Below are 20,901 nucleotides of genomic sequence, written 5' to 3' on the forward strand. Positions count from 1 at the left end.
CCGTGGCACTGGGATAACACAGACAGTGCAGGCCTACTGACCCTCCTGTCACTTTTATTCAAGGGGCAGCAAGAAGGAACACAAAACCAGAACGAAAAGTCAGTTGGCTTCTGGCTGAGCAAGAAAGGTGATGCCACCTGCTGTGTCCACCAGCAGCTGCGTGGCTGGGGTTACGCCAAGGGGCTGCTTCAGAACGGGCTACTCTGGCTCACTGATCCAGTTCTGAGCACTACTGCCAGACAGAGGAGGTGCGGGCTTCTGGACTCCCCGCTGTGCAGGCAAGGGGCCAGTGCTGGAGTTGCTGGGCCTGAGATCTGCATTCCCTGAGGAGTAGGTCACAAACACACAGTGCTCCACCACGTCTAGGAGGACGAGGGGCTGCTGGCCTATGGCCCCCTGGAGTCCAGAACCGAGCAAGGCTCTGGGAAAAGCTGAGACTGTGCTAGGTCCCAGCTTGTTGGCAAGGCAGATGTCAGGAGTATGTCTGCACTCTTGATCATCTCTCACAGACCCCGGGGCAGGAGAGAATCAGCACCACCGCAGCCTGGCTGTGTTGTTAATGGGAGATGGCAATATCCCATTAGGAAAGAGGATAGCTGGCCTAGGGCAGGGAACTGGGTTTGGCCCTAGGGGTCCAGCTGGCCTGGGGCAGGGAGTTGAGTTTGGCCCCTGGGAGCCAGCTGCTTTGGAGAAGGGGACTGGGTTCATGCTCTGGGGCTCACCCACCCTGGGGAAGGGAGTCAGGTTTACACTTTGGGGACCAGCTGTCCTGGGGAAGGGAGACCGACCTAGGGGACCAGTAGGTCTAGTGTCCAGCATGGCAGGCCCCCGTGTGATGCGAGCTGTGTTCATGCCCAGGGAGCTAGTTGTTCTTGGAACTGGAGCTGGGTTCATGCCTAGGAGGCAACCAGCCCTTGGGCTGGAAGCCAGGTTCATGGTCAAGGGTAAGCCAACTCCTGTGATGGTAGCTGGGGTTGCACTTGAGGGGCCTCCCTCCCTTGGAAAGGAGAATGGATTCATAGGTAGGGTGTCAGCTGGTCGAGTGGCGAAGAGGCCAGCTGACCTCAGCATGGGAGCCGGGCTCGGGCCCAGGGCTCCAGTCCCCCTCAGCATGGGAGCTGGGCTCGGGCCTAGGAGGCCACCTGCCCTCACGATGGGAGCTGGACTTCGGCCCAGACCTCCCGTTTCCACTGGGATGGGAGCTGGATTCGGGCCCAGGGCTCCAGTGCCCAGTGGGATGGGAGCTGGACTAGTACCAAGGAGGCCACCTGCCCTTGTGATGGGACCTGGGCTAGGGCCCAGGGCTCTGGTCACCATTGGGCCAAGAGCTGGGCTAGGGCCCAGGAGGCCACCTGCTGTAGGAATGGGACCTGCTCTGGGGCCCAGGGCGCCGGGCGCCATCGGGACAGGACCTGCTCTGGGGCCCAGGGCGCCGGGCGCCATCGGGACAGGACCTGCTCTGGGGCCCAGGGCGCCGGGCGCCATCGGGACAGGACCTGCTCTGGGGCCCAGGGCGCCGGGCGCCATCGGGACAGGACCTGCTCTGGGGCCCAGGGCGCCGGGCGCCATCGGGACAGGACCTGCTCTGGGGCCCAGGGCTCCAGTGCCCCTTTGGATGGAAGCCGGACTAGTGCCTAGGAGGCCACCTGCTTTAGGGATGGGAGCTGGGCTGGAGCCCAGGAGCCCACCTGCTCTTGGAAGAGTAGCTGGATTCTGGCCCATTGCACCCATGCCCCTGGGGGTGGAAGTTGGGCTAGTGCCCAGGAGGCCACCTGCCCTTGGGGTGTGAACTGGGCTTGGGCCCAGAAGGCCACCTGCCCTTGGTAGGGTAGCTGGGCTTGGGCCCATGGCACCAGTTCCCAGCAAGGTGGGAGCTGGGCTAGTGCTCAGGAGGCCACCTGCCCTTGGGAGGATAGTTGGGTTCAGGCCCAGGGCTCCCATGCCCCTTGGGATGGGAGTCGGGCTAATGCTCAAGAGGCCACCTGCCCTGGGGAAGGGAACTTGACTTGTGTCTTGAGGTCTGGTCCCCCTTACACCAGGAGCACAGTTCTGGCCCAAGGTCATGGCCCCACCTGGCATGGGAGCCGGAGTTGTACCCAAGAGGCCACCAGGCCTTGGGAGGAGAGCCTGGCTCATGTTTTGGAGTCCAACCCCTCTGGGGATGGGAGCTGGACTTATGCCCAGGAGTCCGGATGCTCTAGGGAAGGGAGCTGAGTTTGCCCCCATGGGCCCAGCCCCCTGCCCTCGGGACAGAAGATGGGCTCGTGTCCAGGGGGCAGGACGCTCTCTGGTATGGGGCCGGGGCTCTTTCATACTTTTTTGGGCACGCTGGTAATGATGGGCTTGGGGCGGGTTTTGAAGAGGAGCTTGGTCTTGATCAGAGCGGTCACCAGATAGTGGGCAGCTGCCCCCGTGGGGCCGTGGTCACAGCCGTGCTCGCTGCCACCACGTTTGGTGAGGACGGCGAAGGGCTTCTCCAGGCGCACTACCTTCCCATAAAGAATGTGATGGCCCACGATGAGCACAGGGACCCCCTTGGGAAAGAAGAGATAACAGGCACAGGGTGAGAACCCTGCAGGGACCTGGCTCCTTACCCCTTCCACGAGAAGATGGACATCAGAACCAGGTGCAGCCTTTGTGGGAGTTGACTTGGCAGAGGACTCCCTGCAGCTGCTCTCCCAAGCCTGTAAGGAAAGCTCCCTCACCTCTCTGGTGTAATGCAGGTCTCCCAGGAGGTTTCCAGCCAGTCCGGTGCTGTAGCGAGCCTCAATCTCTCCCTGCAGCTCCATCAGCACCCACTCTGCCAGGCCATCAGCCCCATCACTGAAAGCAAAGGGCTGGGGGTTACAATGTCCTAAGGGTCAAAGGGCCAGGAGGAGGATGTCCAGACAGAGGCTCCACTACAGAAAAATGTGGCAAGCCTGCAAGCTAGGTCCACTAGCTCTCTGGTTGCTGCGCAATACCTGGGTTTAGACACTGACCTAGCGCCTTGCTGAAGCGTGTTCAGACCCCAGTGAGACACAAGAAACTGACAACTCCTCACACTAGCACAGGAAGGAGTCATGCCAAACTCACCTGGAAATCACAATCTGCACCATGCTCCGCTTCTCCTCTGCAAAGCGAAGGAGACACAGATTCATCAGCAAATGGGACTGAGGGACCAGGCACCTGGTCTGAACCTCCTAGGCCACTAGTGTCTCACTAGATGAGAAGTGACCACCCAGCTGTACCTGGGGAGGGGAGGAGCCCACTCTCTCCTCACCGCCAAGTCTCACTGTTTGAACCACTTATGGAACAGTCCCCAAGAGACCCTTTGACACAGAGGCTCCCTTGGTGCCCTGATGGGTTGAGCAGCGATTAGTTTGTATTTTACTGCCACCTATTGGCAAACTCAGACAATGTTCCTTTACAGCTACAATGGGTGATGTGTTATTGTTGTGCTCCCCAAAACAGCCAGAGGGAGCCTCCCAGGAGCAGGGAGAGTCATCAAGAACATGGCCTAATGACCTGACTGCAACATTAGCAGGGGGCTGGCACATACCTGATCCTTGAGGTTACACTCCAAGCTACAATATGTTTGTTTGATTGCGACAAACAGCTGAAGAGGCTGGACTACCAGATGGCAAATCCCGTCTGTTGTTGCCAATGAAAATGATCTTGGAACACAAGATCATTTTCATTGGCAACAACAGACGGGATTTGAACACAAGGGCAGACTAGTGACTAACGCGTGGCTCCAGCAGCCCTCTCAATTACACAACACCACACTGTCTCAAAGCCAGTTTGCTTGGATGGTTGATGTCACGTCAGCAAAGTGCTTAGAAGAGGCAATCTTTAAGTACCTTCTGGATCAGCAAGATTGTGTAGTTCCCTTGGCTGTAAATAGTTTGATGCCTGTCTTTTACTTCATTATCGTTAGTATGGGTGGGCCCTGGATCCCAACACCCCAGAAGCAGAGCTCAACCAGCCCAGGTCCCACTGCCAACCAGCCCAGACTGTGAAAATTCCCCTGTAAAGCTAGAATTAAACATTATCTTATTATCTATAATTTACTAATTCAGGCAGCCTGAAGTGTGTGATGTGAACTCCCCCAGACTATTCAGCAGTGAAAGCTAGGTCCATGGGAGTTTGCAGGGGAAAGAAATTTGCACTAATATCTCAGACTTCCAAGTATTAATCTCTACAGAGGCTAATTCATCGTTTCTTGAAGATTTATTTATTAGGTTAACTCATAACAATAAAAGACTCTTGCAAATTAAAACTGGAAAAGCTCCTTTTGCTCCAACTGAGTCCATCTCCCAAGGGCCGTAGCAGAGCTACTCCAGGCAGGACGTTTTCTCGTGCTTTGTCTGACCTAATTTAAAGTTTCCCAAATGATGAGGTTTCTGCCCCTTCCTTGAGAGTCTTTCACAGCCATATACATCTCACTGTCACTAGCTCTTTCCTTACATTCAACCTAAATTCCCCCTTGCTTAATTTCATCCTATTCCTCCTATGTACATCCGCTTTACTTTCCTATGCAATTTCTATCCCTCCTTGGTGTTTACACTGTTTAGTTATGTGAAGATTTATGTCCCTCACCTTTATTGTCACATAGCGAAGTTAGTTCTTACATTCTTTCCTCAGAAATTAATCCCTCCAGCCACTTAATTACTTGTAATTTGTTAATATCTTTTTGACAATTTGGTGTCCAAAATTGAATGGAACATTCCAGGTGTGCTTGCATCAGAGTTGTGTAGAAAGGGGCTATTTTAAAATGATTATTAAAAAATTAAACAGATCTTATAGTACTTTCCATCCTGAATCATTCCAGCCTGCATTACAAATTTTAATTTTTACACAGTGGAATCACAACACAGGCCACTGCAACACAGCCACCTCTTTGGTGGAACACATAGCTGTTTGACTCAATTAGTGGAAATCTTCACTTTCTAAAATGTAACTTACTTTCACAGAATATCCTTATTCCCAAGAAAGGGAGTTCCGTTACTAATAATCCTCCTTTCCTCTGCCTCTTGTTGGCATTTGCTACAGCCAGACGTGAAACTCCTGCATAGAAACACTCCCTGTTTGCAATTGCTCATGAAATATCAGACTCCCAAACCCTCTCATGACCCGCCTCCTATTTAATGCTCCAGTACAGGCATTCTAATCAGGAGCCAACTGTCTCTGCAATGAAACTAAGGTTGTGTGGGGAAATGATACTTCCTGTGGGGACCGTACAAAAAATGGATGTGCCCCATAAAACTCAATCAGTATTGTTATTGGGTCCAAGCAGTGTGCTGGGTGCGCTACAGGCTGCTGTCCTGAGGCGTACACAGGCTCAGTGTGACACAGGATAAGGGAGAGCTTTAGACCTCCGTCTGGGAATGGTGGCCATAGGCTGCGCAGAAATTCTCTTCATGCCACACCCCGGTGAGGTTCTACCCAGCTGTACCCTCATGCCTCTGCTCTCCTTCCTGCAGTGTTGCTCAGCCCCCTGCCCCAGCTCCCCTAGCCCTTCCCCCACCACCCTCCCCCATCTTTCCTCAGAGCCCCTCTCTCCATCTCATCCTTCCCCAGAGCCCCTCCCCAGCCCTTTCCTAGAGCCCCTTCCCCCCATCTCCCTAGGGCCCCTCTCCCCACCTCATCCTTCCCGCCTATCCTTCCCCAGAGCCGCTTCACTCGCCCCTCCCCCACCATTTCCCCATAACCCCTCCCCCAGCCCTTCCCCAGAGCCCCTCCCCCAGCCCCTCTCCCCCATCTCCCTAGGGCCCCTCCCCCCACCTCATCCTTCCCCAGAGCCCCTCCCCCACCATTTCCCCAGAGCCCCTCCCCCAGCCCTTCCCCAGAGCCCCTTCACTAGCCCCTCCCTCCCCATCTCCCTAGAGCCCCTCCCCCCACCTCATCCTTCCCCAGAGCCCCTCCCCCCACCTCATCCTTCCCGCCTATCCTTCCCCAGAGCCCCTCCCCCACCATTTCCCCAGAGCCCCTCCCCCAGCCCTTCCCCAGAGCCCCTTCACTAGCCCCTCTCCCCCATCTCCCTAGAGCCCCTCCCCCACCTCATCCTTCCCCAGAGCCCCTCCCCCAGCCCTTCCCCAGAGCCCCTCCCCCAGCCCCTCTCCCCCATCTCCCTAGGGCCCCTCCCCCCACCTCATCCTTCCCCAGAGCCCCTCCCCCACCATTTCCCCAGAGCCCCTCCCCCAGCCCTTCCCCAGAGCCCCTTCACTAGCCCCTCTCCCCCATCTCCCTAGAGCCCCTCCCCCCACCTCATCCTTCCCCAGAGCCCCTCCCCCAGCCCCTCCCCCACCCGTTCAGTACCCGCGCCCTCCATCACCCCTGTACCCCCGCCCCTCGCCCAGGGTCCCTCGTCCCGACCTGCAGGAGGGGCCGTCGACGCAGCAGGCCCTGGCGAGGGAGCAGGGGCTGCCTGGTCTCCCGGCAACAACCGAACCTCCCGCCGCTGCGCACTTCCGCCCGGCCGGACGCTTCCCGTCGCTTCCGGTTCCGGGGCGCGCACGTGGGGAGGAGCTGGAGGAGGCGGGGCGCGCCGGAGCCGGAGCCGCGGGTGAGGGGCCGGGAGAACCCGCTCCTTCCCGCGCGGGGCGAGAGCCGGGCCGGGAGGGGACCGGCGGGGGGGCAGACCGGGGGCCGGGTCGGGGCCGGGGGGGGACCAGCGGGGGGGCAGGACGGGGGCCGGGTCGGGGCCGGGGGGGGACCAGCGGGGGGGCAGGACGGGGGCCGGGGGGGGACCAGCGGGGGGGCAGACCGGGGGCCGGGGCAGGACGGGGGGGACCAGCGGGGGGGCAGGACGGGGGGCAGGTCAGGACGGGGGGGAACCAGCGGGGGGGCAGACCGGGGGCCGGGGCAGGACGGGGGGGACCAGCGGGGGGGCGGGCCGGGGCAGGACGGGGGGCAGGTCAGGACGGGGCGGGGACCAGCGGGTGGGGGCAGACCAGGGGTGGGTCAGGACGGGGCGAGGGGACCGACGGGGGGGTCACAAGGGGAGGAGGAGCCGGAGCTGGGACCTGCCCTGACCCCCTGCCCACCTCTTCGCAGGGGCGGGATGGGGGAGTTCCAGGTGCACCGGGTGCGGTTCTTCGCCTACGTGCCCGCGGGGATCCGCTGCGTGGCCCACAGCACCCGCTCCGCCCGCCTCGCCCTGGCCCGCACGAACGGCGCCCTCGAGGTCTACAACTTCGCTGCGAACTACTTCCAGGAAAAGGTAACGGGCCACCCGGAGCCTCCGGTAAATCCATGGGCAGCTGCTGCTGGAAAGTATGGGGCAGCCCCAACCCAGAGCTGTCATCCCGGCCCGACTCCAGCCCGGTACTTTGGGGAGAGAATCGGGGGCCTGAGCGCCCACTGGTGCGTGCATGGGTCTGGGAGAGGGTCCTAGGGCTGCAGCCCCCCCACACCTCCCCAAAGCAGGATGCCGGCCCCCAGCAGCTCTAGGATTTCAGTGCTTGCTTTGATTTCACCTGCTTGGCCCCTAGACGAAGCCTGGGCTCCGGGTGCACCCTGAGCAGGCAGCTGTCACCATTGCCAAGTGTGTAGCACAGTGCTGAGCAGCGGTTAGTGTCACTGGCTTGGTTGTGCTTCAGCATCTCGCTCGCTATGGAACACGGGTCTCCTCAGCTAACCAAGCACCCCCCTGCATTGGCTGAGACTTCATAGAGGGATGGGAATGGATCATTCCTGACCCCCCAAAACCCTTGGGGTAATGGAGAAGTCAGATACGTGCCCAAGGGAGGGCCTGGGAGCTGCTCAGGGTGCTGTGCTGCAGCTGATTCAACGATACGTGCTGGCCCAGGGCACAGTGGCTTTGCTCATCTTGCCATGCGTTAGGGGCGAGGGAGGAGCTTGGGGCTGTCCCAGCAGACAGCGCTGTAGAGAAGGGTGCAGCTGTACTGACTGCCTGGGAGTGGCTAACCTCCACTAGCTAGTGTATAGGGAACAGTGGAGGGGCACTGACTGGGGGCGTTCTCAGCCCTGGCCCTCCCATTGGGGATTGAGGTAGGGGAAATCTATAGGAGCAGAGGGTGGGGGACACAAAATGAGACTTTTTCCTTATATGGTGCTCAGACCTGGGCTGTCTGAGCCCGGGTGGGCTCTAGGGGAAGCAGGATGGTGTGATTCATCTGTGCATCTTTTCAGGGTATCCCAGGCCATGAGACGAGATCCACAGAGGCGCTGTGCTGGGCAGCCGGAGATCGGCTCTTCGGAGCAGGCCTGGGTGGAGACATCAGCGAGTATGATTTAGAGAAGCTGCGAGTCAAGTACTCCCTGGATGGCTTTGGAGGCCCCATCTGGAGCATGGCGGCTGATCCCAGTGGCACTGAGCTGGCAGTGAGTACCTCTGGCTGAAAACTCCCAGGGAAGCCTGCCAGCTCTGTAGCTTGGCTCTGCCACTGGGCCAGGATGTCACTTCTGGGGCTGCTGGCCTATGGAGTGGATGAGGTCTACCTCCGTTGCTGCTGCTCCCAACTAGCCAGCTCCCTGGTGTTCTGAAACCCATGTGCGTACTCGGATTGTCTTCGGTGGCTACGCTCCTGTCCAGCAGCATGAGGCGTGGTGGACTGGGTCTGTGCCAGGCAAAGGGACTGCTTGGTGCGAGCCGCAGACAGTACTGAGATTAGGGGAGGGGGAGAATCATACACGTTGGTGGGGGGAGTGATGGAGCGGGGACTGCAGAATCTTCTTCCCCCTGTCGTGGGTGGGTGTGCAGAGCCCCTTCCCACTACCACAGACCCCAGTGTGGGGTAGGGATTGTGGGGCTCCCTTCCCCCCCCCCACTGCTGGTAGCTGATGGGCTGTGAGCAGTGCATCAGTGGTGGGGGGGCATCATAGTTGAGTTGTGGTGAGATGTGCCCAGGAGGCCCAAGGGCAGTTTGCTCTCAGAACTACTTCAGTGCAGAGTTCGGGCTGCCCAGCCCCAGGCTCTTCCAGAACGCAGAAGGGGCTGAACGTAAACCTCTGACAAGCAGGGAGCAGAGCTGTGGTAAAGACCTAGCTCTTCCCCTTGTGGAGATGGAGGTAAAGGAGTTTGGTGTGCTAAGCAATACTCTTCACCAGACAGTGGGGCAGGCTGGGCTGGCAGTACGGAGCAGTCCTGGCCTTACTGGGTCGCTGTGCCAAGCACTTTATTGTGCTGGGAGCTGGAACTGAATTTGCATCTGAGCTTCCATGTTCAGGCAACTGGGGAGCCTGTCACTGCCTGCCCTTGGCAGCAGACAGATGGCACATGAGCCAAATAAGGGCGTTAATTATCTCTCTCTCTCTCGTGTTGTCTCCTCGCTTGCCTGCCCTCCATAGGTTGGCTGTGAGGATGGGTCAGTGAAGCTTTTCCAAGTCTTGCCTGATAAAATCCAGTTTGAGAGGAGCCTGGACCGGCAGAAAGGTAGATTTGACGGGGACAGGGCAGGGCAGAGGCTGATGGGGAGAGCTTTGGTTGGGGGGAGTGGTGGAAGGGAGGCTACAGAATCTACTTCCTGCTTCCTTTAAATGCCCCAAGCCTGGTCCTCCACAGCTGTCTCTGAAGCCTGCCCCGCCCGCCCTGGGTCAGCTGTGGGACTTGCGTTTCTGCATTCCAAAGAAGCACCTTAGATGAGTTGAATCTGCTCCAGGTGGGACCCACTGCCACCAGGGGAGCCCTCCAGAAACCCCACACTGAGCAGCAGGAGTCGCAGCCTGCCCTCTTTCCCCAGTCAGGTGGCCATGGATGGGGCCTTGTGAGCAGAGGGCAGTTAGAAGGGACAGTGTGGTCACTCAGGAGTCCAGGATGTGGGTGTGGTGAAGGGGAGGCTGGTGCGCACCTCTCTGAGAGAAACATGCCAGCCTCCCTTGGATCTAGCTGGCCCTGCTTCTGAACTGTCTTCTAGCATAGGTTGTCTCAGCCCTGTACACTCACCCCCATTGGGAAGGCACAGTGCCTTCTATTTGTGTGGCACTCCGAGTCATGAGACTGCAAGGCAATCGCTGAGCGCAGGCTTGCAGTGAAGGTTGGGGGTGAGGGGCATTGGTCTGGGTTGGCTCATGTGAGGTCTTCTTCCCTGCTGTGTAATTCTCTAGGGCGTGTCATGTCCCTCTCCTGGCATCCCTCCGGGACCCGCATTGCTGTTGGCTCCATTGACCTTCTCCGAGTCTTTGACGTCAAATCAGGTGACTAGGAGCGTCCAGCAGAGGTATAAGTGGGGAGTGTTAGCGTCCAGGTGCCCCTGAGTGCTGGATGTGCTGGTGGGCTGTCCCATGAGCACCTGCTGTCCATGTGGGCCATGTGCTCACTCTCCAACTCCTGCGGCCTTGCTGCTGACTCCCTTCCCCCAGCAGAGTCCAACAGCAGCAGATGGAGCCAGCTGTGCCCTGTGGACTCCAGGCCAGGTGGGGTTGCTGGTCCACATACCGGGCATTTCTGATGCAGCTGAATGGGGCTTCTGAGCCATGGAGGAGAGAGGCTCAGGGCCTGGCATATCTGTCATGTTAGCGAGGGGCCCAGCTCACGCACCCTGCCCCCACCCTGAGCTGTAAGCCCCCCATCCCCCCTCACCTCTGCTATCCGGGGTTGTCTGTTTCACAGGCCATGCCATCCAGCGGATCCTGGTGGACCGGCGCCTGCGGGGGCTTTACAGCTGCGAGTGCGTGGTGTGGAGTGTGGCGTTCCTGTCCAACGGCACCATCGTCAGCTCCGATTCGGTGGGGAAAGTGCAGTTCTGGGACTCAGAGAAAGGAACACTCCTGGAGACCCACCCGGTCAGCAGCTCGGCTGTTCTGTGTCTCGCTGTGTCAGAGGTAGGAGGGGCCTGGCGGCTCCTGGGTGGCCCTGTGCGTGGGCTGGGCAGAGGGGTGGTGACTATGTGGGCTCTGCGCAGGGACGCTAGTAATCTGGGATCTCACCCTTTATCTGCAGCATCCTCTGTGACACTGGCTGACCCAGAGCGGCTTGGCCAGGAGCCATCCCCACCTTGTTAAAGGGCACTGCAGGCTGCTGGGGTGGATGTCGCCCTGGGTGATGGCGGCTGGGAGCTCACCCATCTCCCACCCTCTTGGGCCAGCATGGAAGGAGCTGTTGGGCTCTGTCCAGTACCTAGTGGGATGGGGGTTCACATCCCCACCCTTCGCTGTGGGCACGGCGAGTGATGGCTTTCTTCCCCAGGAGGAAGACAGCATCGTGGTGGGCACCTCGGAGGGGGCAGTGTACCAGTTCCAGCTGCTGCCAGTGAAGTGGGGCAGTGCTGAGAGCAAGTGGGTGCGGACGAAGCCTTTCCAGCATCACACCCATGATGTGCGGGCCGTGGCACATAGCGCGACAGCACTCATCTCTGGAGGTACGGGCCGAGGAAGCTGCACCAGCCTAGAAGGGGGGCTCTGATCTCTCCTGGGCTTGGCTCAGCACAGTTTAGCCACCTGGGTGTCTCCTCCTCTTTCAGGCCTGGATGCCCAGCTGGTGATCCGCCCGCTCATGGAGAAGATGCATGGAAAGGGCTATGATGCTGCCCTCCGGAAATTCACCTTCCCCCACGTAAGTGCCACGCCTTGTGAGCTCTGCCTCGGTAGCCCCGCTCACCAGGTCCCCTTGCTGGAGCCACCGACTCTCGTTTGCTTTGGGGTCCCCAGAAATGCGGGCCTGTGTCACTCATGCTCTTGGGATTGCTCCATGCCGGGCCCTTCCCTGTTGGAGAGGAAGCCTGGTCCTTTTTCACCCTTTCTGGTTCCAGTAGGGTCACCGTGTGTGTGCTGGCTGGGGAGTCCCATCGCTGGGGGCGGCCCGTGCCTCTTGCTGAGATGCTGGGGAGAATGGGCATCAGAATGTGCTGAGTGACAGTCTGGCCGGCTTCCCACATGCCATGCACTGATCCTGTGGCATCTGGGTGCCCATCGCTGCAGGGGGTTCTGCACCCACAAATAGGAGCTGTGCATGCTGGTCTCTCTAACCGTCCGGCCTCCGGCCTGGCTTCCCTCGCCCTGCCCTGTTACCCAGGGGCCTCATAACCGTCTGACTGTTGGTTGGTTGCAGCGACGCCTCGTCTCGTGCGCTAAGAAGGCCGGGCTCCTCCTCTTCCAGTTCCCCCAACACCTGGAGCTCTGGAGACTCGGAGCCACCAATTCTGCAGGTAAGACCACATGAGGGCTCCCAAGTGCTGATTGAAAACCGAATCTGTCCTTGGGATCTGGCAGAGTGAAGTGCCCAAAAGGGAATTTCTAGCAAATCCATGAAACGAGTCCAGTGCAATTCCTAAGGGATGAGTGTCCATGCCACCAACCCCCTCCACCCCTGAGGTATCTAACCGGCCCCCTCTTGGCAGCCTTAGCAGAGAGGGCAACGATGGCTGTGCCATGCCAGCATGGCCCGCAGGAAGTGTCCACCGCTGTCTGTGTCTCGAGTGTGTCAGTCTTCAGCAGATGAGTCCAGCCTGAAAAGGGTTCCAAAAAGAGAATGCTCCTGGTCTAGGAAGTTGAGATGTAGTTTTGTGATTGGAGGGTCAAAGAGCCCCTGCCTTGGCCCCGCTGGGACTCCCAGAGCCTGGGAGGGGCCTGAATGGGTTGGCTCCAGCGTAACCTCTTGCCTGTGAATCAGCTGTTTCAGCCACGTGCAGGGGCCTGGGTAGCATCCTGACAAGTGACACTCGGAAGGATTCCCCACTCGGGGCACAGGCGGGGAGGCTGGTGCCACTCCCCTCTCTTGCTTGCACATGGCCAAGCAGCAATCATGTGCTGCCCATGTAAAACCACTGTACTCAATGTCACTCGACACACCGAATCCCTGGCGTGCTAGCTTGTGTCACGGGGGTTGGCACAAGTGCTGGGAATGATTCAGTGGAGTTTAGTGTGGGAGAGCTGAGCCATGGGGTGGACACCTCTCTTGTCAAAGCTCCCCGCTCCTGCTACGGATCTTGTGGGAGGAGCTGGGAGTGCTGGGTTCAGGCCAGGATGGATCATCAGCAAGTCTCTCCCCGTCTGTGCCGTGGGGGGGGTCAGGGGTCACCCGAGCTCCTGGAACATTGTCTGCACTAAGTGCTCTTGATTATTCTCCCAGGGAAGGATGGCGACATCCTGCCAGTTTCCCGTGCCCCGGAGCACTTGCTGCAGCTGAAGAGCAAGGTAAGGCTGAGCAGCCTCTCCAGAGGAGTGCCACCTCCCCATTGCCCTGGTGGCTGGGCCTGGCCTAGGCCCCCGCTGTCCCCAGCTATAAGTTTTCACATGTGCTCTGCCTGCCTGGCCAGATCCCTGTGTGCAGGGGCGCCCGGGGTAGCGTGAGAGTTACAGGAGCGTTGGAGAGAATAAGAGTGTGGCTTGGCCCCTGAGTGAGCCTTGCCCGCCCTGTGGTCTCCCTGGCCCAGGGCACTTCCAAGGCGCTGGCGGATGCTGTGAGGCAGGAGCCTTGTGCTACCGGCCTGTTCTCTCGGAGCCCCGCTGGCTCCCGCTGCACTGCGCTCCCTCATGGCCATGTCTGCTGTCAAGCCCCACTGGGTACGGGAGCTAGAGGGCACAGAGGGGGCTTTCCCGGCTGCCGCAGGCTCGCTGGGGGCTGTCCGCACTGAGGTGCGGAAATGAGCTTCCTGCTGTGCCCATGGCTCAGCCACAGGGGGCAGGTTGGGGGCTGGAACGCTCTGCACAGCGCATCCGGCTCTGACAGCAAGGAGAGACCCGTGTGATGGGGAAGGCAGGCCCCTGCCATCCCACTGGCAGCTCTCGCTCCCTGGACGGCCCTGCCTACTCCCTCTTGCTGGGATGAGCTACAGCTGATTTGTCTGGTTACTGTGAGTCCTGGTCCCAGAGGGACCCAGCATGTGACAGACCCACAGTGAAAGGCAGACGCACCCCACGCTCCCCAGGATGTGTGCGGGAAAGCATGGCTGCTATGGGACTCCTTCCCGTGGGGAGAGTCCCTCTGACCTCCGCAGTGCAGTTCTGCTGGCAGCCGTTCTCAACTGTTAAATGAGGGTGTCCATCTGCGCGGGGGGGTGCAGGTAAAATGAGGGATAAAACAGAGGGTGGCCTGCTGGTCTGGCCAACCCAGCCTCGGCACTCTGTGTGGTTCCCAGGGCCCCGAGCACATCTGCTGCAGCTGCATCTCGCTGTGCGGCAGCTGGATCGCGTATTCCACGGCCTCCAGGCTTCATCTGCACAGAGTGCACTGGGAGAATGGCAGCGTCAGCCTCAAGAGGGTGAGTATAGGCCCTGCTGTCGAGGGCTAAGCCTGGGTGTGGGGGCTTGTTCCTTTCTGATCCGTTCTGCCCTGACTGACCGTTGCTGATGTCCCAGTGATGGGGCGGCATTAGCGTGGGTTCTGTGGGGTTGCGAGGTGTGTGATGGAGTGGGGGAGGGGAGACAGCGATGGGAAGGGAAGGGAAGGACCTCAGTCCAGTGCCCCCTTGTAGCGAGCTGGAGGGCCAGGGAGCCCTGAGCAGTGGGCGTGACCTTGCCATCTGCATCTAGGAGGTGAGCGCTGACTCTGCTCTCCTGCCCTCTCCAAGGTCTCCAAGGTGCCCAAGCTGCTGAGCTCCGCCCACCAGCTCCTGTGCTCTGCCGACTCCACCAGTCTGTTCGTGGCCTCTGATCAGGGTGCCGTTCATGTCCTCAAGCTCCTGGAGCCAGGGAGCTGCGGGCACCTGCAGACCCTCCGCCCAAACTCAGGTAGGCGCTCCCTGCAGCTCCTGGGTGGCTGCAGGCTGGAGCAAATTTCAAAGGATCCCCAGCTCTTCCCAAACCTGTGTCTGCGGCAGTAGGGTAGGCTAGCCCTGGGCAGAGCCATTCCAGCCCCACTGCCTTCCCTGGGGCTCTGCTGGTGGGGGGCACTTTTCCCCCCAAGGGAGCCTGTGAACTCCTGCCCCCCATTTGAGATGCCCAGAGTGCCCTGGAGCCCCTTGCCCCTGAAATGGAGCGTGTTTCGTCCACACTCCCTCGGACTCTGCCGGGTTTGCCCCCCAATCTGCCCCCAGTGCAGCCTGGGGCCCTGATGTGACCTCTGCAGAAGAGCCTGGTGGGGGACAGCGATCCCCTATGGCTTTGGACGGGGGTTGGATTTGGGGTGCCTTCAAGTGCCCTGCACCTCCATGGGCGCTAGAGAGGAAACAGTGCTGAGCAGTGCGGCGGCTCTGACTCTCCTGCAGGGAGCGCCGAGGCTGTGTACCTGCTGGCAGCGAGCGCGGACGGGGACTGGCTGGCTGCTGCTAGTGGCGACTGGGAAATCAACATCTACAGCCTCAGACAGTTCAAGGTGAGGGCAGCAGCCGCAGAGAGCTGTGGGATGGGTGCCTCCTGTGGTGGGAGGGTGAACCTGAATGTGGTTCATAGCCTACGGGGGTCAGCCGTCGCCGGGAGACCGGCCGGCTTGGTGCATGGGCTCCTTTGGGGCGCTTTAGCTCAGTGGTTTTCAAAATTTTTTAATGGCAACCCAGTTGCAGAAAATTGTTGAAGTCTGTGTTGCAACAGAGCTGGGGATGACGGGTTTGGGGTGCAGGCTCTGGGGTGGGGCTGGGGATGAGGGGTTTGGGGTGCAGGAGGGGGCTCCAGATTTGACGGGGGGGGGTCGTGGGGTGCATGCTTACCTCCGGCGGCTCCCTGTCAGCGGTGCAGCAGGGGTGCTAAGGCAGGCTTCCCGGCCGTCCTGGCACCATGGACCGCGCTGTGCCCTGGAAGTGGCCAGCAGTAGGTCCAGCTCCTAGGCAGAGGTGCACAAACGGCTCTGTGCAGCGCTCTCTTGCAGGCACACCCCACCCCCCCAGCTCCCATTGGCCGGTGCTCGGGACGGGGGCAGTGCACAGAGTCCTGTGCCTGCCCCGCATAGGAGCCGCACCTGTGCTGCTGGCCGCTTCCGGGGCGCAGTGCGGTGTCAGAACAGTTAGGAACTAGCCTGCCTTAGCTGGGCAGCACCGCTCACAGGACTTTTAACGGCCCGGTCGGCGGTGCTGACCAGAGCTGCCATGACCCAGTGCCTTCCATTGTTTGAAAACCACTGCTCTAGCTGCATTGCTCCCTTCTAGAGGGCCGAATCCTGGGAGTCTCTGCTGCAATCCTGTGTGCATTGCAGCTCGGACTGATCAGACACAGCGAGCCAGGCCTTTCAGTCCCGCTGATTTCCGTATCTCACCCTGTTTTCTCTTCTCAGCCCCACTGCACAGTGCCCGCGTACAACTGCGCCGTGACTGCCCTGGCCATTCACCCCGTGACCAATAACCTCGTCATCACCCACTCGGACCAGCAGGTAGGAGCTTTCCGCTGGGTCTCGTCTCCTGCACAGGCTTCCCACTCTCGCCTGCTGCTTTGCTTCCTGTTAACTGCCCGTGCTTGGGTAATACGGACTCCATCCCCCCATGGCCCTGGGGTCAGGAAGGTGGGCGCCATGCCTGCCATCAGAGTTCATCCCATGCGTCCAGGCTGTCAGGAATGAATGCACCCATTACACTGGTTTGTGGGTTGCCGTGGCAGTCGCTGGAGTCCCGGTTTTGGGACGTTGGTATTTACCAGCCGCAGCCCGGATGTGAAGTTGGCAATGTCTGATGTCAACCCTGTGACAGGGAACTCTTCCCACTGTGGGCACCATCCTTCTCACTGCCAGCAGAGCGGTTTGGGGCTGGACTAGCCGGGACAGGGCACCAGTCACCTCAGTCCTGCAGGGGATGCTGGGTCAGGTCAGCCCGGGCTGTGGGGAGGTGGAGCAGCCGGCGGTTCCTGTAATTTTACACTGAGGTTGGTGCTGACTGCTCATCTGGGCTCAGGGGCAGGGCGGAGGAGAGCCTTGGCCAGGGGTATGTCCGTCTGTCTCTGTGGCTGTAATCCTGCTTCTCCCTGCCCTGCCCTTGTGCTCTGCAGGTGTTTGAGTTCAGCATCCCCGACAGAGAATACACCACGTGGAGCAGGAAGGTGCAGCAGCATGGGCTGCATAAGGGTTGGCTGGAGCGGGACACGCCCATCACCCATATCGCCTTTAACCCCAAGCAACCAGCGCACATCCTCCTCCATGATACACACATGTTCTGCGTCCTCGACAAGTCACTGGTGAGCGCTGGCCCTGGGTCACTTCTGGGAAGCAGCTTGTAGTACAAGGCGGAGAGAGCAGGGAAAGCAGTTCTGCCAGTTAGGGCCTTGCCCCACTGGATGTCTGATCCCTGGAGCGCAAGGCGATGGGCATCCCTGTGGGTGTACAGCTGCACGACAGCTCTTGTGACTCGCACAAGCTGCTTTGTTAGCAATGGCCAAGCCTGTCGTGGCGGCTGGGGCATCCTGGCTGTCTGGGAAGGGGAGTGCGGCAGGGTGGGGTGCAGGGGCGTGCGTGGCGTGCGTCCCCACGTGTGCTTTCCCGATACCTTCTGAAGCAGCTCTTGTAGCTGCGGATGGTGCTCGGCCTTGGGGTGGCCGGCTGTGCCCTGGCAGGCACGGGGCTGTCGCGTGGGATGTCACGCCCAGATGAGCGTGCCGGTTGGTGTGGGAGGGGTGGTGCGCTGAGCGTGCACCTGCACAATACAGGGGCTTGTCCTGTCGTGCGCAGGATGGGGAGCGCTCCCCATTAGCGGCCTCCCTTTAGCATAGCCTGTGCCAATGAACGGCTCCCCGAGGGGCTTTGATCTTGATAGAATGGCTGTGTCTGTGTGCTCGGCCTGTCCCCCCAAAGCAACGCCCCCCCCCCCCCCCCCCCCGAGAGGATCCTTTGTTGGGTGGGAGCACTGGGAGGAATGGACCAAACGAAGGGATGGGGGGCTCTGTGGAATCCCTGGAAGGCTGAGACACACAGTGTGGGCTTTCTCCCCAGCCTCTCCCCGACGATGCTACCCCCCTGATGAATCAGACTACCTTGAAGCAACTCTCGGAGAAGGCCAGGCGGGGCTATGCTCATGCCTTCAAGATCTGCAAAAAGTACCAGGTGAGTGTGCGAATGTGAGGGCCACCTGTGGCGAGGGATGGACGGCTGCCTGCTGGGCCCACAGCTCATCCCTGCACCCTGATACGGGAGCCAGGAGAGCTTTTCCTTGTGCTGAAGCTCATGCATGTGTGCTGGGAGGCACTGCGCTGCACCTCTTCCCTAGTGGGATGTTTACGCCCCTGGGGGACTAATGCCAGAGCTGCGATTCCAGGCTAGCAAGATCAGCCCCTGGGTGCCCTGCTAGCTGGATGGCTCAGGAAACAGCAGGGTGGTGCCAGAAAGCTGAACTTGATGCCCATGGGTTTTGGGGTAGATGTCACGGCTACTGCAGCTGGCTGACATATGGAGGTTGGAGCAGGCTGGATACACCTGTTCCCTGTCAGTCAGTGGAGGGAGGTGTGAGATCTGTTGTTGGAGGAGGACTGGGGCTGTCTAGTTCCTGAACTCCCCCAGGGTCAGTCAGTTCTCACAGGGGCCGTGATGCTGATGGGATAGCGCCCCCACTGCCAGCCATGGGAGTCGTGTGTAACTCTCCCTCCCTCCTGCAGGGTCTTGGGCAGTTGTGGCAGATGCTCAACTTCCCCAGGGTCTGGTACTGTGTTGGAGCTGCTTCTGTTAGATGTTCTGACAAGGTTGTGGCTTAACTCTGAGCAGCCCCTCCTCCCAGCTGCAGCTGATCCAGACCAATTCTTCTGCCTGCCTGGGTGCCTCCTGCTGAGAGGGCCTGAGACTGCTCTTGTGCCCAGGTGTTTGTGGCCTGAAATCTCTCATGCTTGGGAGGGGTATGGGAGTGGTATTCCTCTTCTTTCAGCTCCTCCCCAGCAGTACAGACCTCTGTGATCTCCCGGGCTCGCTTACCAGCTGCTGGGGGTGCATTTCTATGAAGCAGCATCCCTTCTGCCTGCTCATCGCACAGACCTCTTGAGCCAAGCCAGAGCTGCCTTGCTGGAGGCTGGTCACTACGGAGCAATATGTGCCCATCCCTTTGACCTTACACAACAGTAGGTTGAGAGGACTTGATTTGAGGTTATGGGGCTGACTGGTGTAGGGAACTGCAGGGTTTCAGAGGCTCTTAGGCCGACGGCTGCAGAGGAGCGCGCTGCTCCTGTTCCTGAACCCTGTGGCTAGGAACTGGTAGGGCTGCTGGAGAGTTGATCCATGTTACTGCAGAGGCTCCGGGATGCATTCGTCAGAGCTGCTTATGCTGTTCCCAGAAGAGCTTTAGTCTTGTCTCCCTCTTCCTGCCCTGCAGCCCCTGTTGTTTGTGGACCTGCTGGAGGAGGGCTCCCTGGTGGTGGTGGAGCGGCCCCTGATGGACATCAAGACACAGCTGCCCCCACCCGTCCAACAGAAGAAGTTTGGCACCTAAGAGTGAAGCTGGGTGCTCTGCCCATGGAGACTCTTCGTACTGTTGCTTCCCTAAGGACACTCGTAATAATAAATCCCAGCTGTTCTGTAGGGCTGTGCTGTCGAATCTCCTCTGACCAGATGGGCTCCCTGCTTTCCTAGCAACCGAGATGGCTCTAAGGTCAGGTTCCAAAGAAGGGATGTGTGCTGGAGGCATGGGCCCCTGGGGCTTCTCTCATCCCCATCCCATCCAGCAGAGGCTGGACCTGATCCCAGGCCCCACTTCCTGGAGGGTTACAGCAATCTCTCCCCCTTTTTGGTAATCGCAGACCACGGGCTCGCGGTCGGCATTGGCTGTGTTGCTCTAGGTGGTGGCACTCTTCCTGCGGCACTGACAACCAGCAGCAGGGCTGGTTCGTGGGCACTGGTGGGTCTCAGTCTGATCCCAGAACTGAGACTGGAAAGGAACTCTTCTCACCATCTATTACTGCTGTTTAATGGGGACAGCAGCACCCACTGGTCACTCTTGGGACTGGAAGCCTGTTGAGCTAGGCTCTGTGCAGATGTAGGGGGTAATGCGATCCCTGTCCCAAAAGACCTCCAGCCTAAATTAGATGCTAGAATCCATTCTGGTGACACCTCAGCACGTGTTGGACCTTCCCATCCACTCCTGTGTCTTGCTGCTGGGCCGCTTGCTATGCAGGGCGGGGTAGGGAAGCTGCGGTGGCTTCTGCCAGATGTAGTCAGTTCTTGCCCAAATTCATACCAACAAATATAGCCACTTCGGCTGATGCCAAAAACCCTGCATCCAACCAAATTTCACACTCAGTTCTCCCTTTGTAGGGAGCTCTGGCGGGAGGAGATTCGTGGGATTGGAAGCAGACCAGGCCGGAGTTCTTTTAGCTGGCGACCTGTTTTCAGTAGGTGCCTGCACCTGGGGCGTGGGTTGAAATGTGCATGTTACTGTGGCTCTTCTGTGGAATGCAGGCGCTTGATTTGGGTTTGGTCTGTGTCCAGTTCACTGCGAGTGCCGTGATGAAAGTCACTGCGGCGTACCTGGGCAGGGACCCATCTTAGAATGTGGAACTTGCACGTGCACGTAGCCCAGTTGGCAGCTTATTTATGGGCAAGGGTACAAATCTGGGCCTAGATGGAGCTGCAGGGAGTTAAATCGTAACTCAAGAATGCTGACTGGCTGCTGCTGGCTTGTCTAAGTGGCTCTGGGCTAACCGTTCCCGGCCTGTGAGGGGGGCCCAGAGTAGATGTTAGGGCTGCACATACAGGTAGTGACTTGTTGCTGTTGTGTACATGCTGTAGCTACCTGTCTGCTGCTGCCTGCACTCACATGTCCCACCGCAAAGGCAGCTGCAGGCAGCTCCTTGTCCCCTCCAGGCCTCTCACCCCACCTCCTCTTCCAAGCCCGCTTTACCTCTCCCTTCCTCTGCATGCCCCAGCACCTACATAGTTCAGCATGGCCAGGTGCACCTTGGCTGGTGGTAAATGACCCAGTCCTCTCCACAGTGGGCATTGCATGAGGCAGATCTGGCCTGAAATGTTACTAACTACATTTAAAAAGGACAGTCTGCCAGTAGCTTCTGTCCCAGGAGCATAGACAGACTTCCATCTTGTCCCAGAACCTGGACACTAATCTGATGTGTATCTTGCTCAGTAAGTGATTATGAGCCACTTGAACCCCATGCTGGACACCCCTGTTC

The 20,901-nt window shown here is 59.3% G+C and overlaps 3 protein-coding genes across 6 annotated transcripts; 1 reads left to right on the plus strand and 2 right to left on the minus strand.

Moving 5' to 3' along the window:
* Nucleotides 1-37: 37 nt before the first annotated feature.
* On the minus strand, nt 38-2,313 carry DERPC (DERPC proline and glycine rich nuclear protein). The gene has a single exon (XM_048870658.2). It carries the CDS (start codon nt 2,311-2,313, stop codon nt 529-531), a length of 1,785 nt encoding a protein of 594 aa, XP_048726615.2. The 3' UTR covers nt 38-528.
* On the minus strand, nt 2,310-6,482 carry CHTF8 (chromosome transmission fidelity factor 8). 2 transcript variants are annotated; one of them, XM_048870681.2, is made up of 5 exons: nt 6,358-6,456; nt 4,948-5,049; nt 3,076-3,112; nt 2,706-2,823; nt 2,310-2,534 (listed from the first exon to the last, which is right to left on the minus strand). In XM_048870681.2, the coding sequence occupies exons 3-5, from the start codon at nt 3,096-3,098 to the stop codon at nt 2,310-2,312; spliced, it is 366 nt and encodes a 121-aa protein (XP_048726638.1). In that variant the 5' UTR covers nt 3,099-3,112; nt 4,948-5,049; nt 6,358-6,456. The 2 variants fall into 2 exon arrangements, with proteins under 2 accessions (XP_048726638.1, XP_048726639.1); XM_048870682.1 differs by lacking the exon at nt 4,948-5,049 and having other exon boundaries at nt 6,358-6,482.
* UTP4 (UTP4 small subunit processome component) lies at nt 6,473-19,297 on the plus strand. 3 transcript variants are annotated; one of them, XM_048870654.2, is made up of 17 exons: nt 6,473-6,547; nt 7,039-7,204; nt 8,137-8,328; nt 9,295-9,379; nt 10,051-10,140; nt 10,556-10,767; nt 11,132-11,303; nt 11,406-11,497; nt 11,993-12,089; nt 13,013-13,077; nt 14,022-14,144; nt 14,454-14,613; nt 15,090-15,196; nt 16,088-16,183; nt 16,792-16,977; nt 17,729-17,839; nt 19,092-19,297. In XM_048870654.2, the coding sequence occupies exons 2-17, from the start codon at nt 7,046-7,048 to the stop codon at nt 19,206-19,208; spliced, it is 2,064 nt and encodes a 687-aa protein (XP_048726611.1). In that variant the 5' UTR covers nt 6,473-6,547; nt 7,039-7,045; the 3' UTR covers nt 19,209-19,297. The 3 variants fall into 3 exon arrangements, with proteins under 3 accessions (XP_048726611.1, XP_074974591.1, XP_048726612.1); XM_075118490.1 differs by lacking the exon at nt 6,473-6,547 and adding an exon at nt 6,570-6,584; XM_048870655.2 differs by lacking the exons at nt 6,473-6,547; nt 19,092-19,297 and adding an exon at nt 18,651-19,076 and having other exon boundaries at nt 6,993-7,204.
* Nucleotides 19,298-20,901: the final 1,604 nt, after the last annotated feature.

This window comes from Caretta caretta, chromosome 12, assembly GCF_965140235.1.
Source record: "Caretta caretta isolate rCarCar2 chromosome 12, rCarCar1.hap1, whole genome shotgun sequence".
In the NCBI taxonomy this organism is placed as follows: Eukaryota; Metazoa; Chordata; order Testudines; family Cheloniidae; genus Caretta; species Caretta caretta.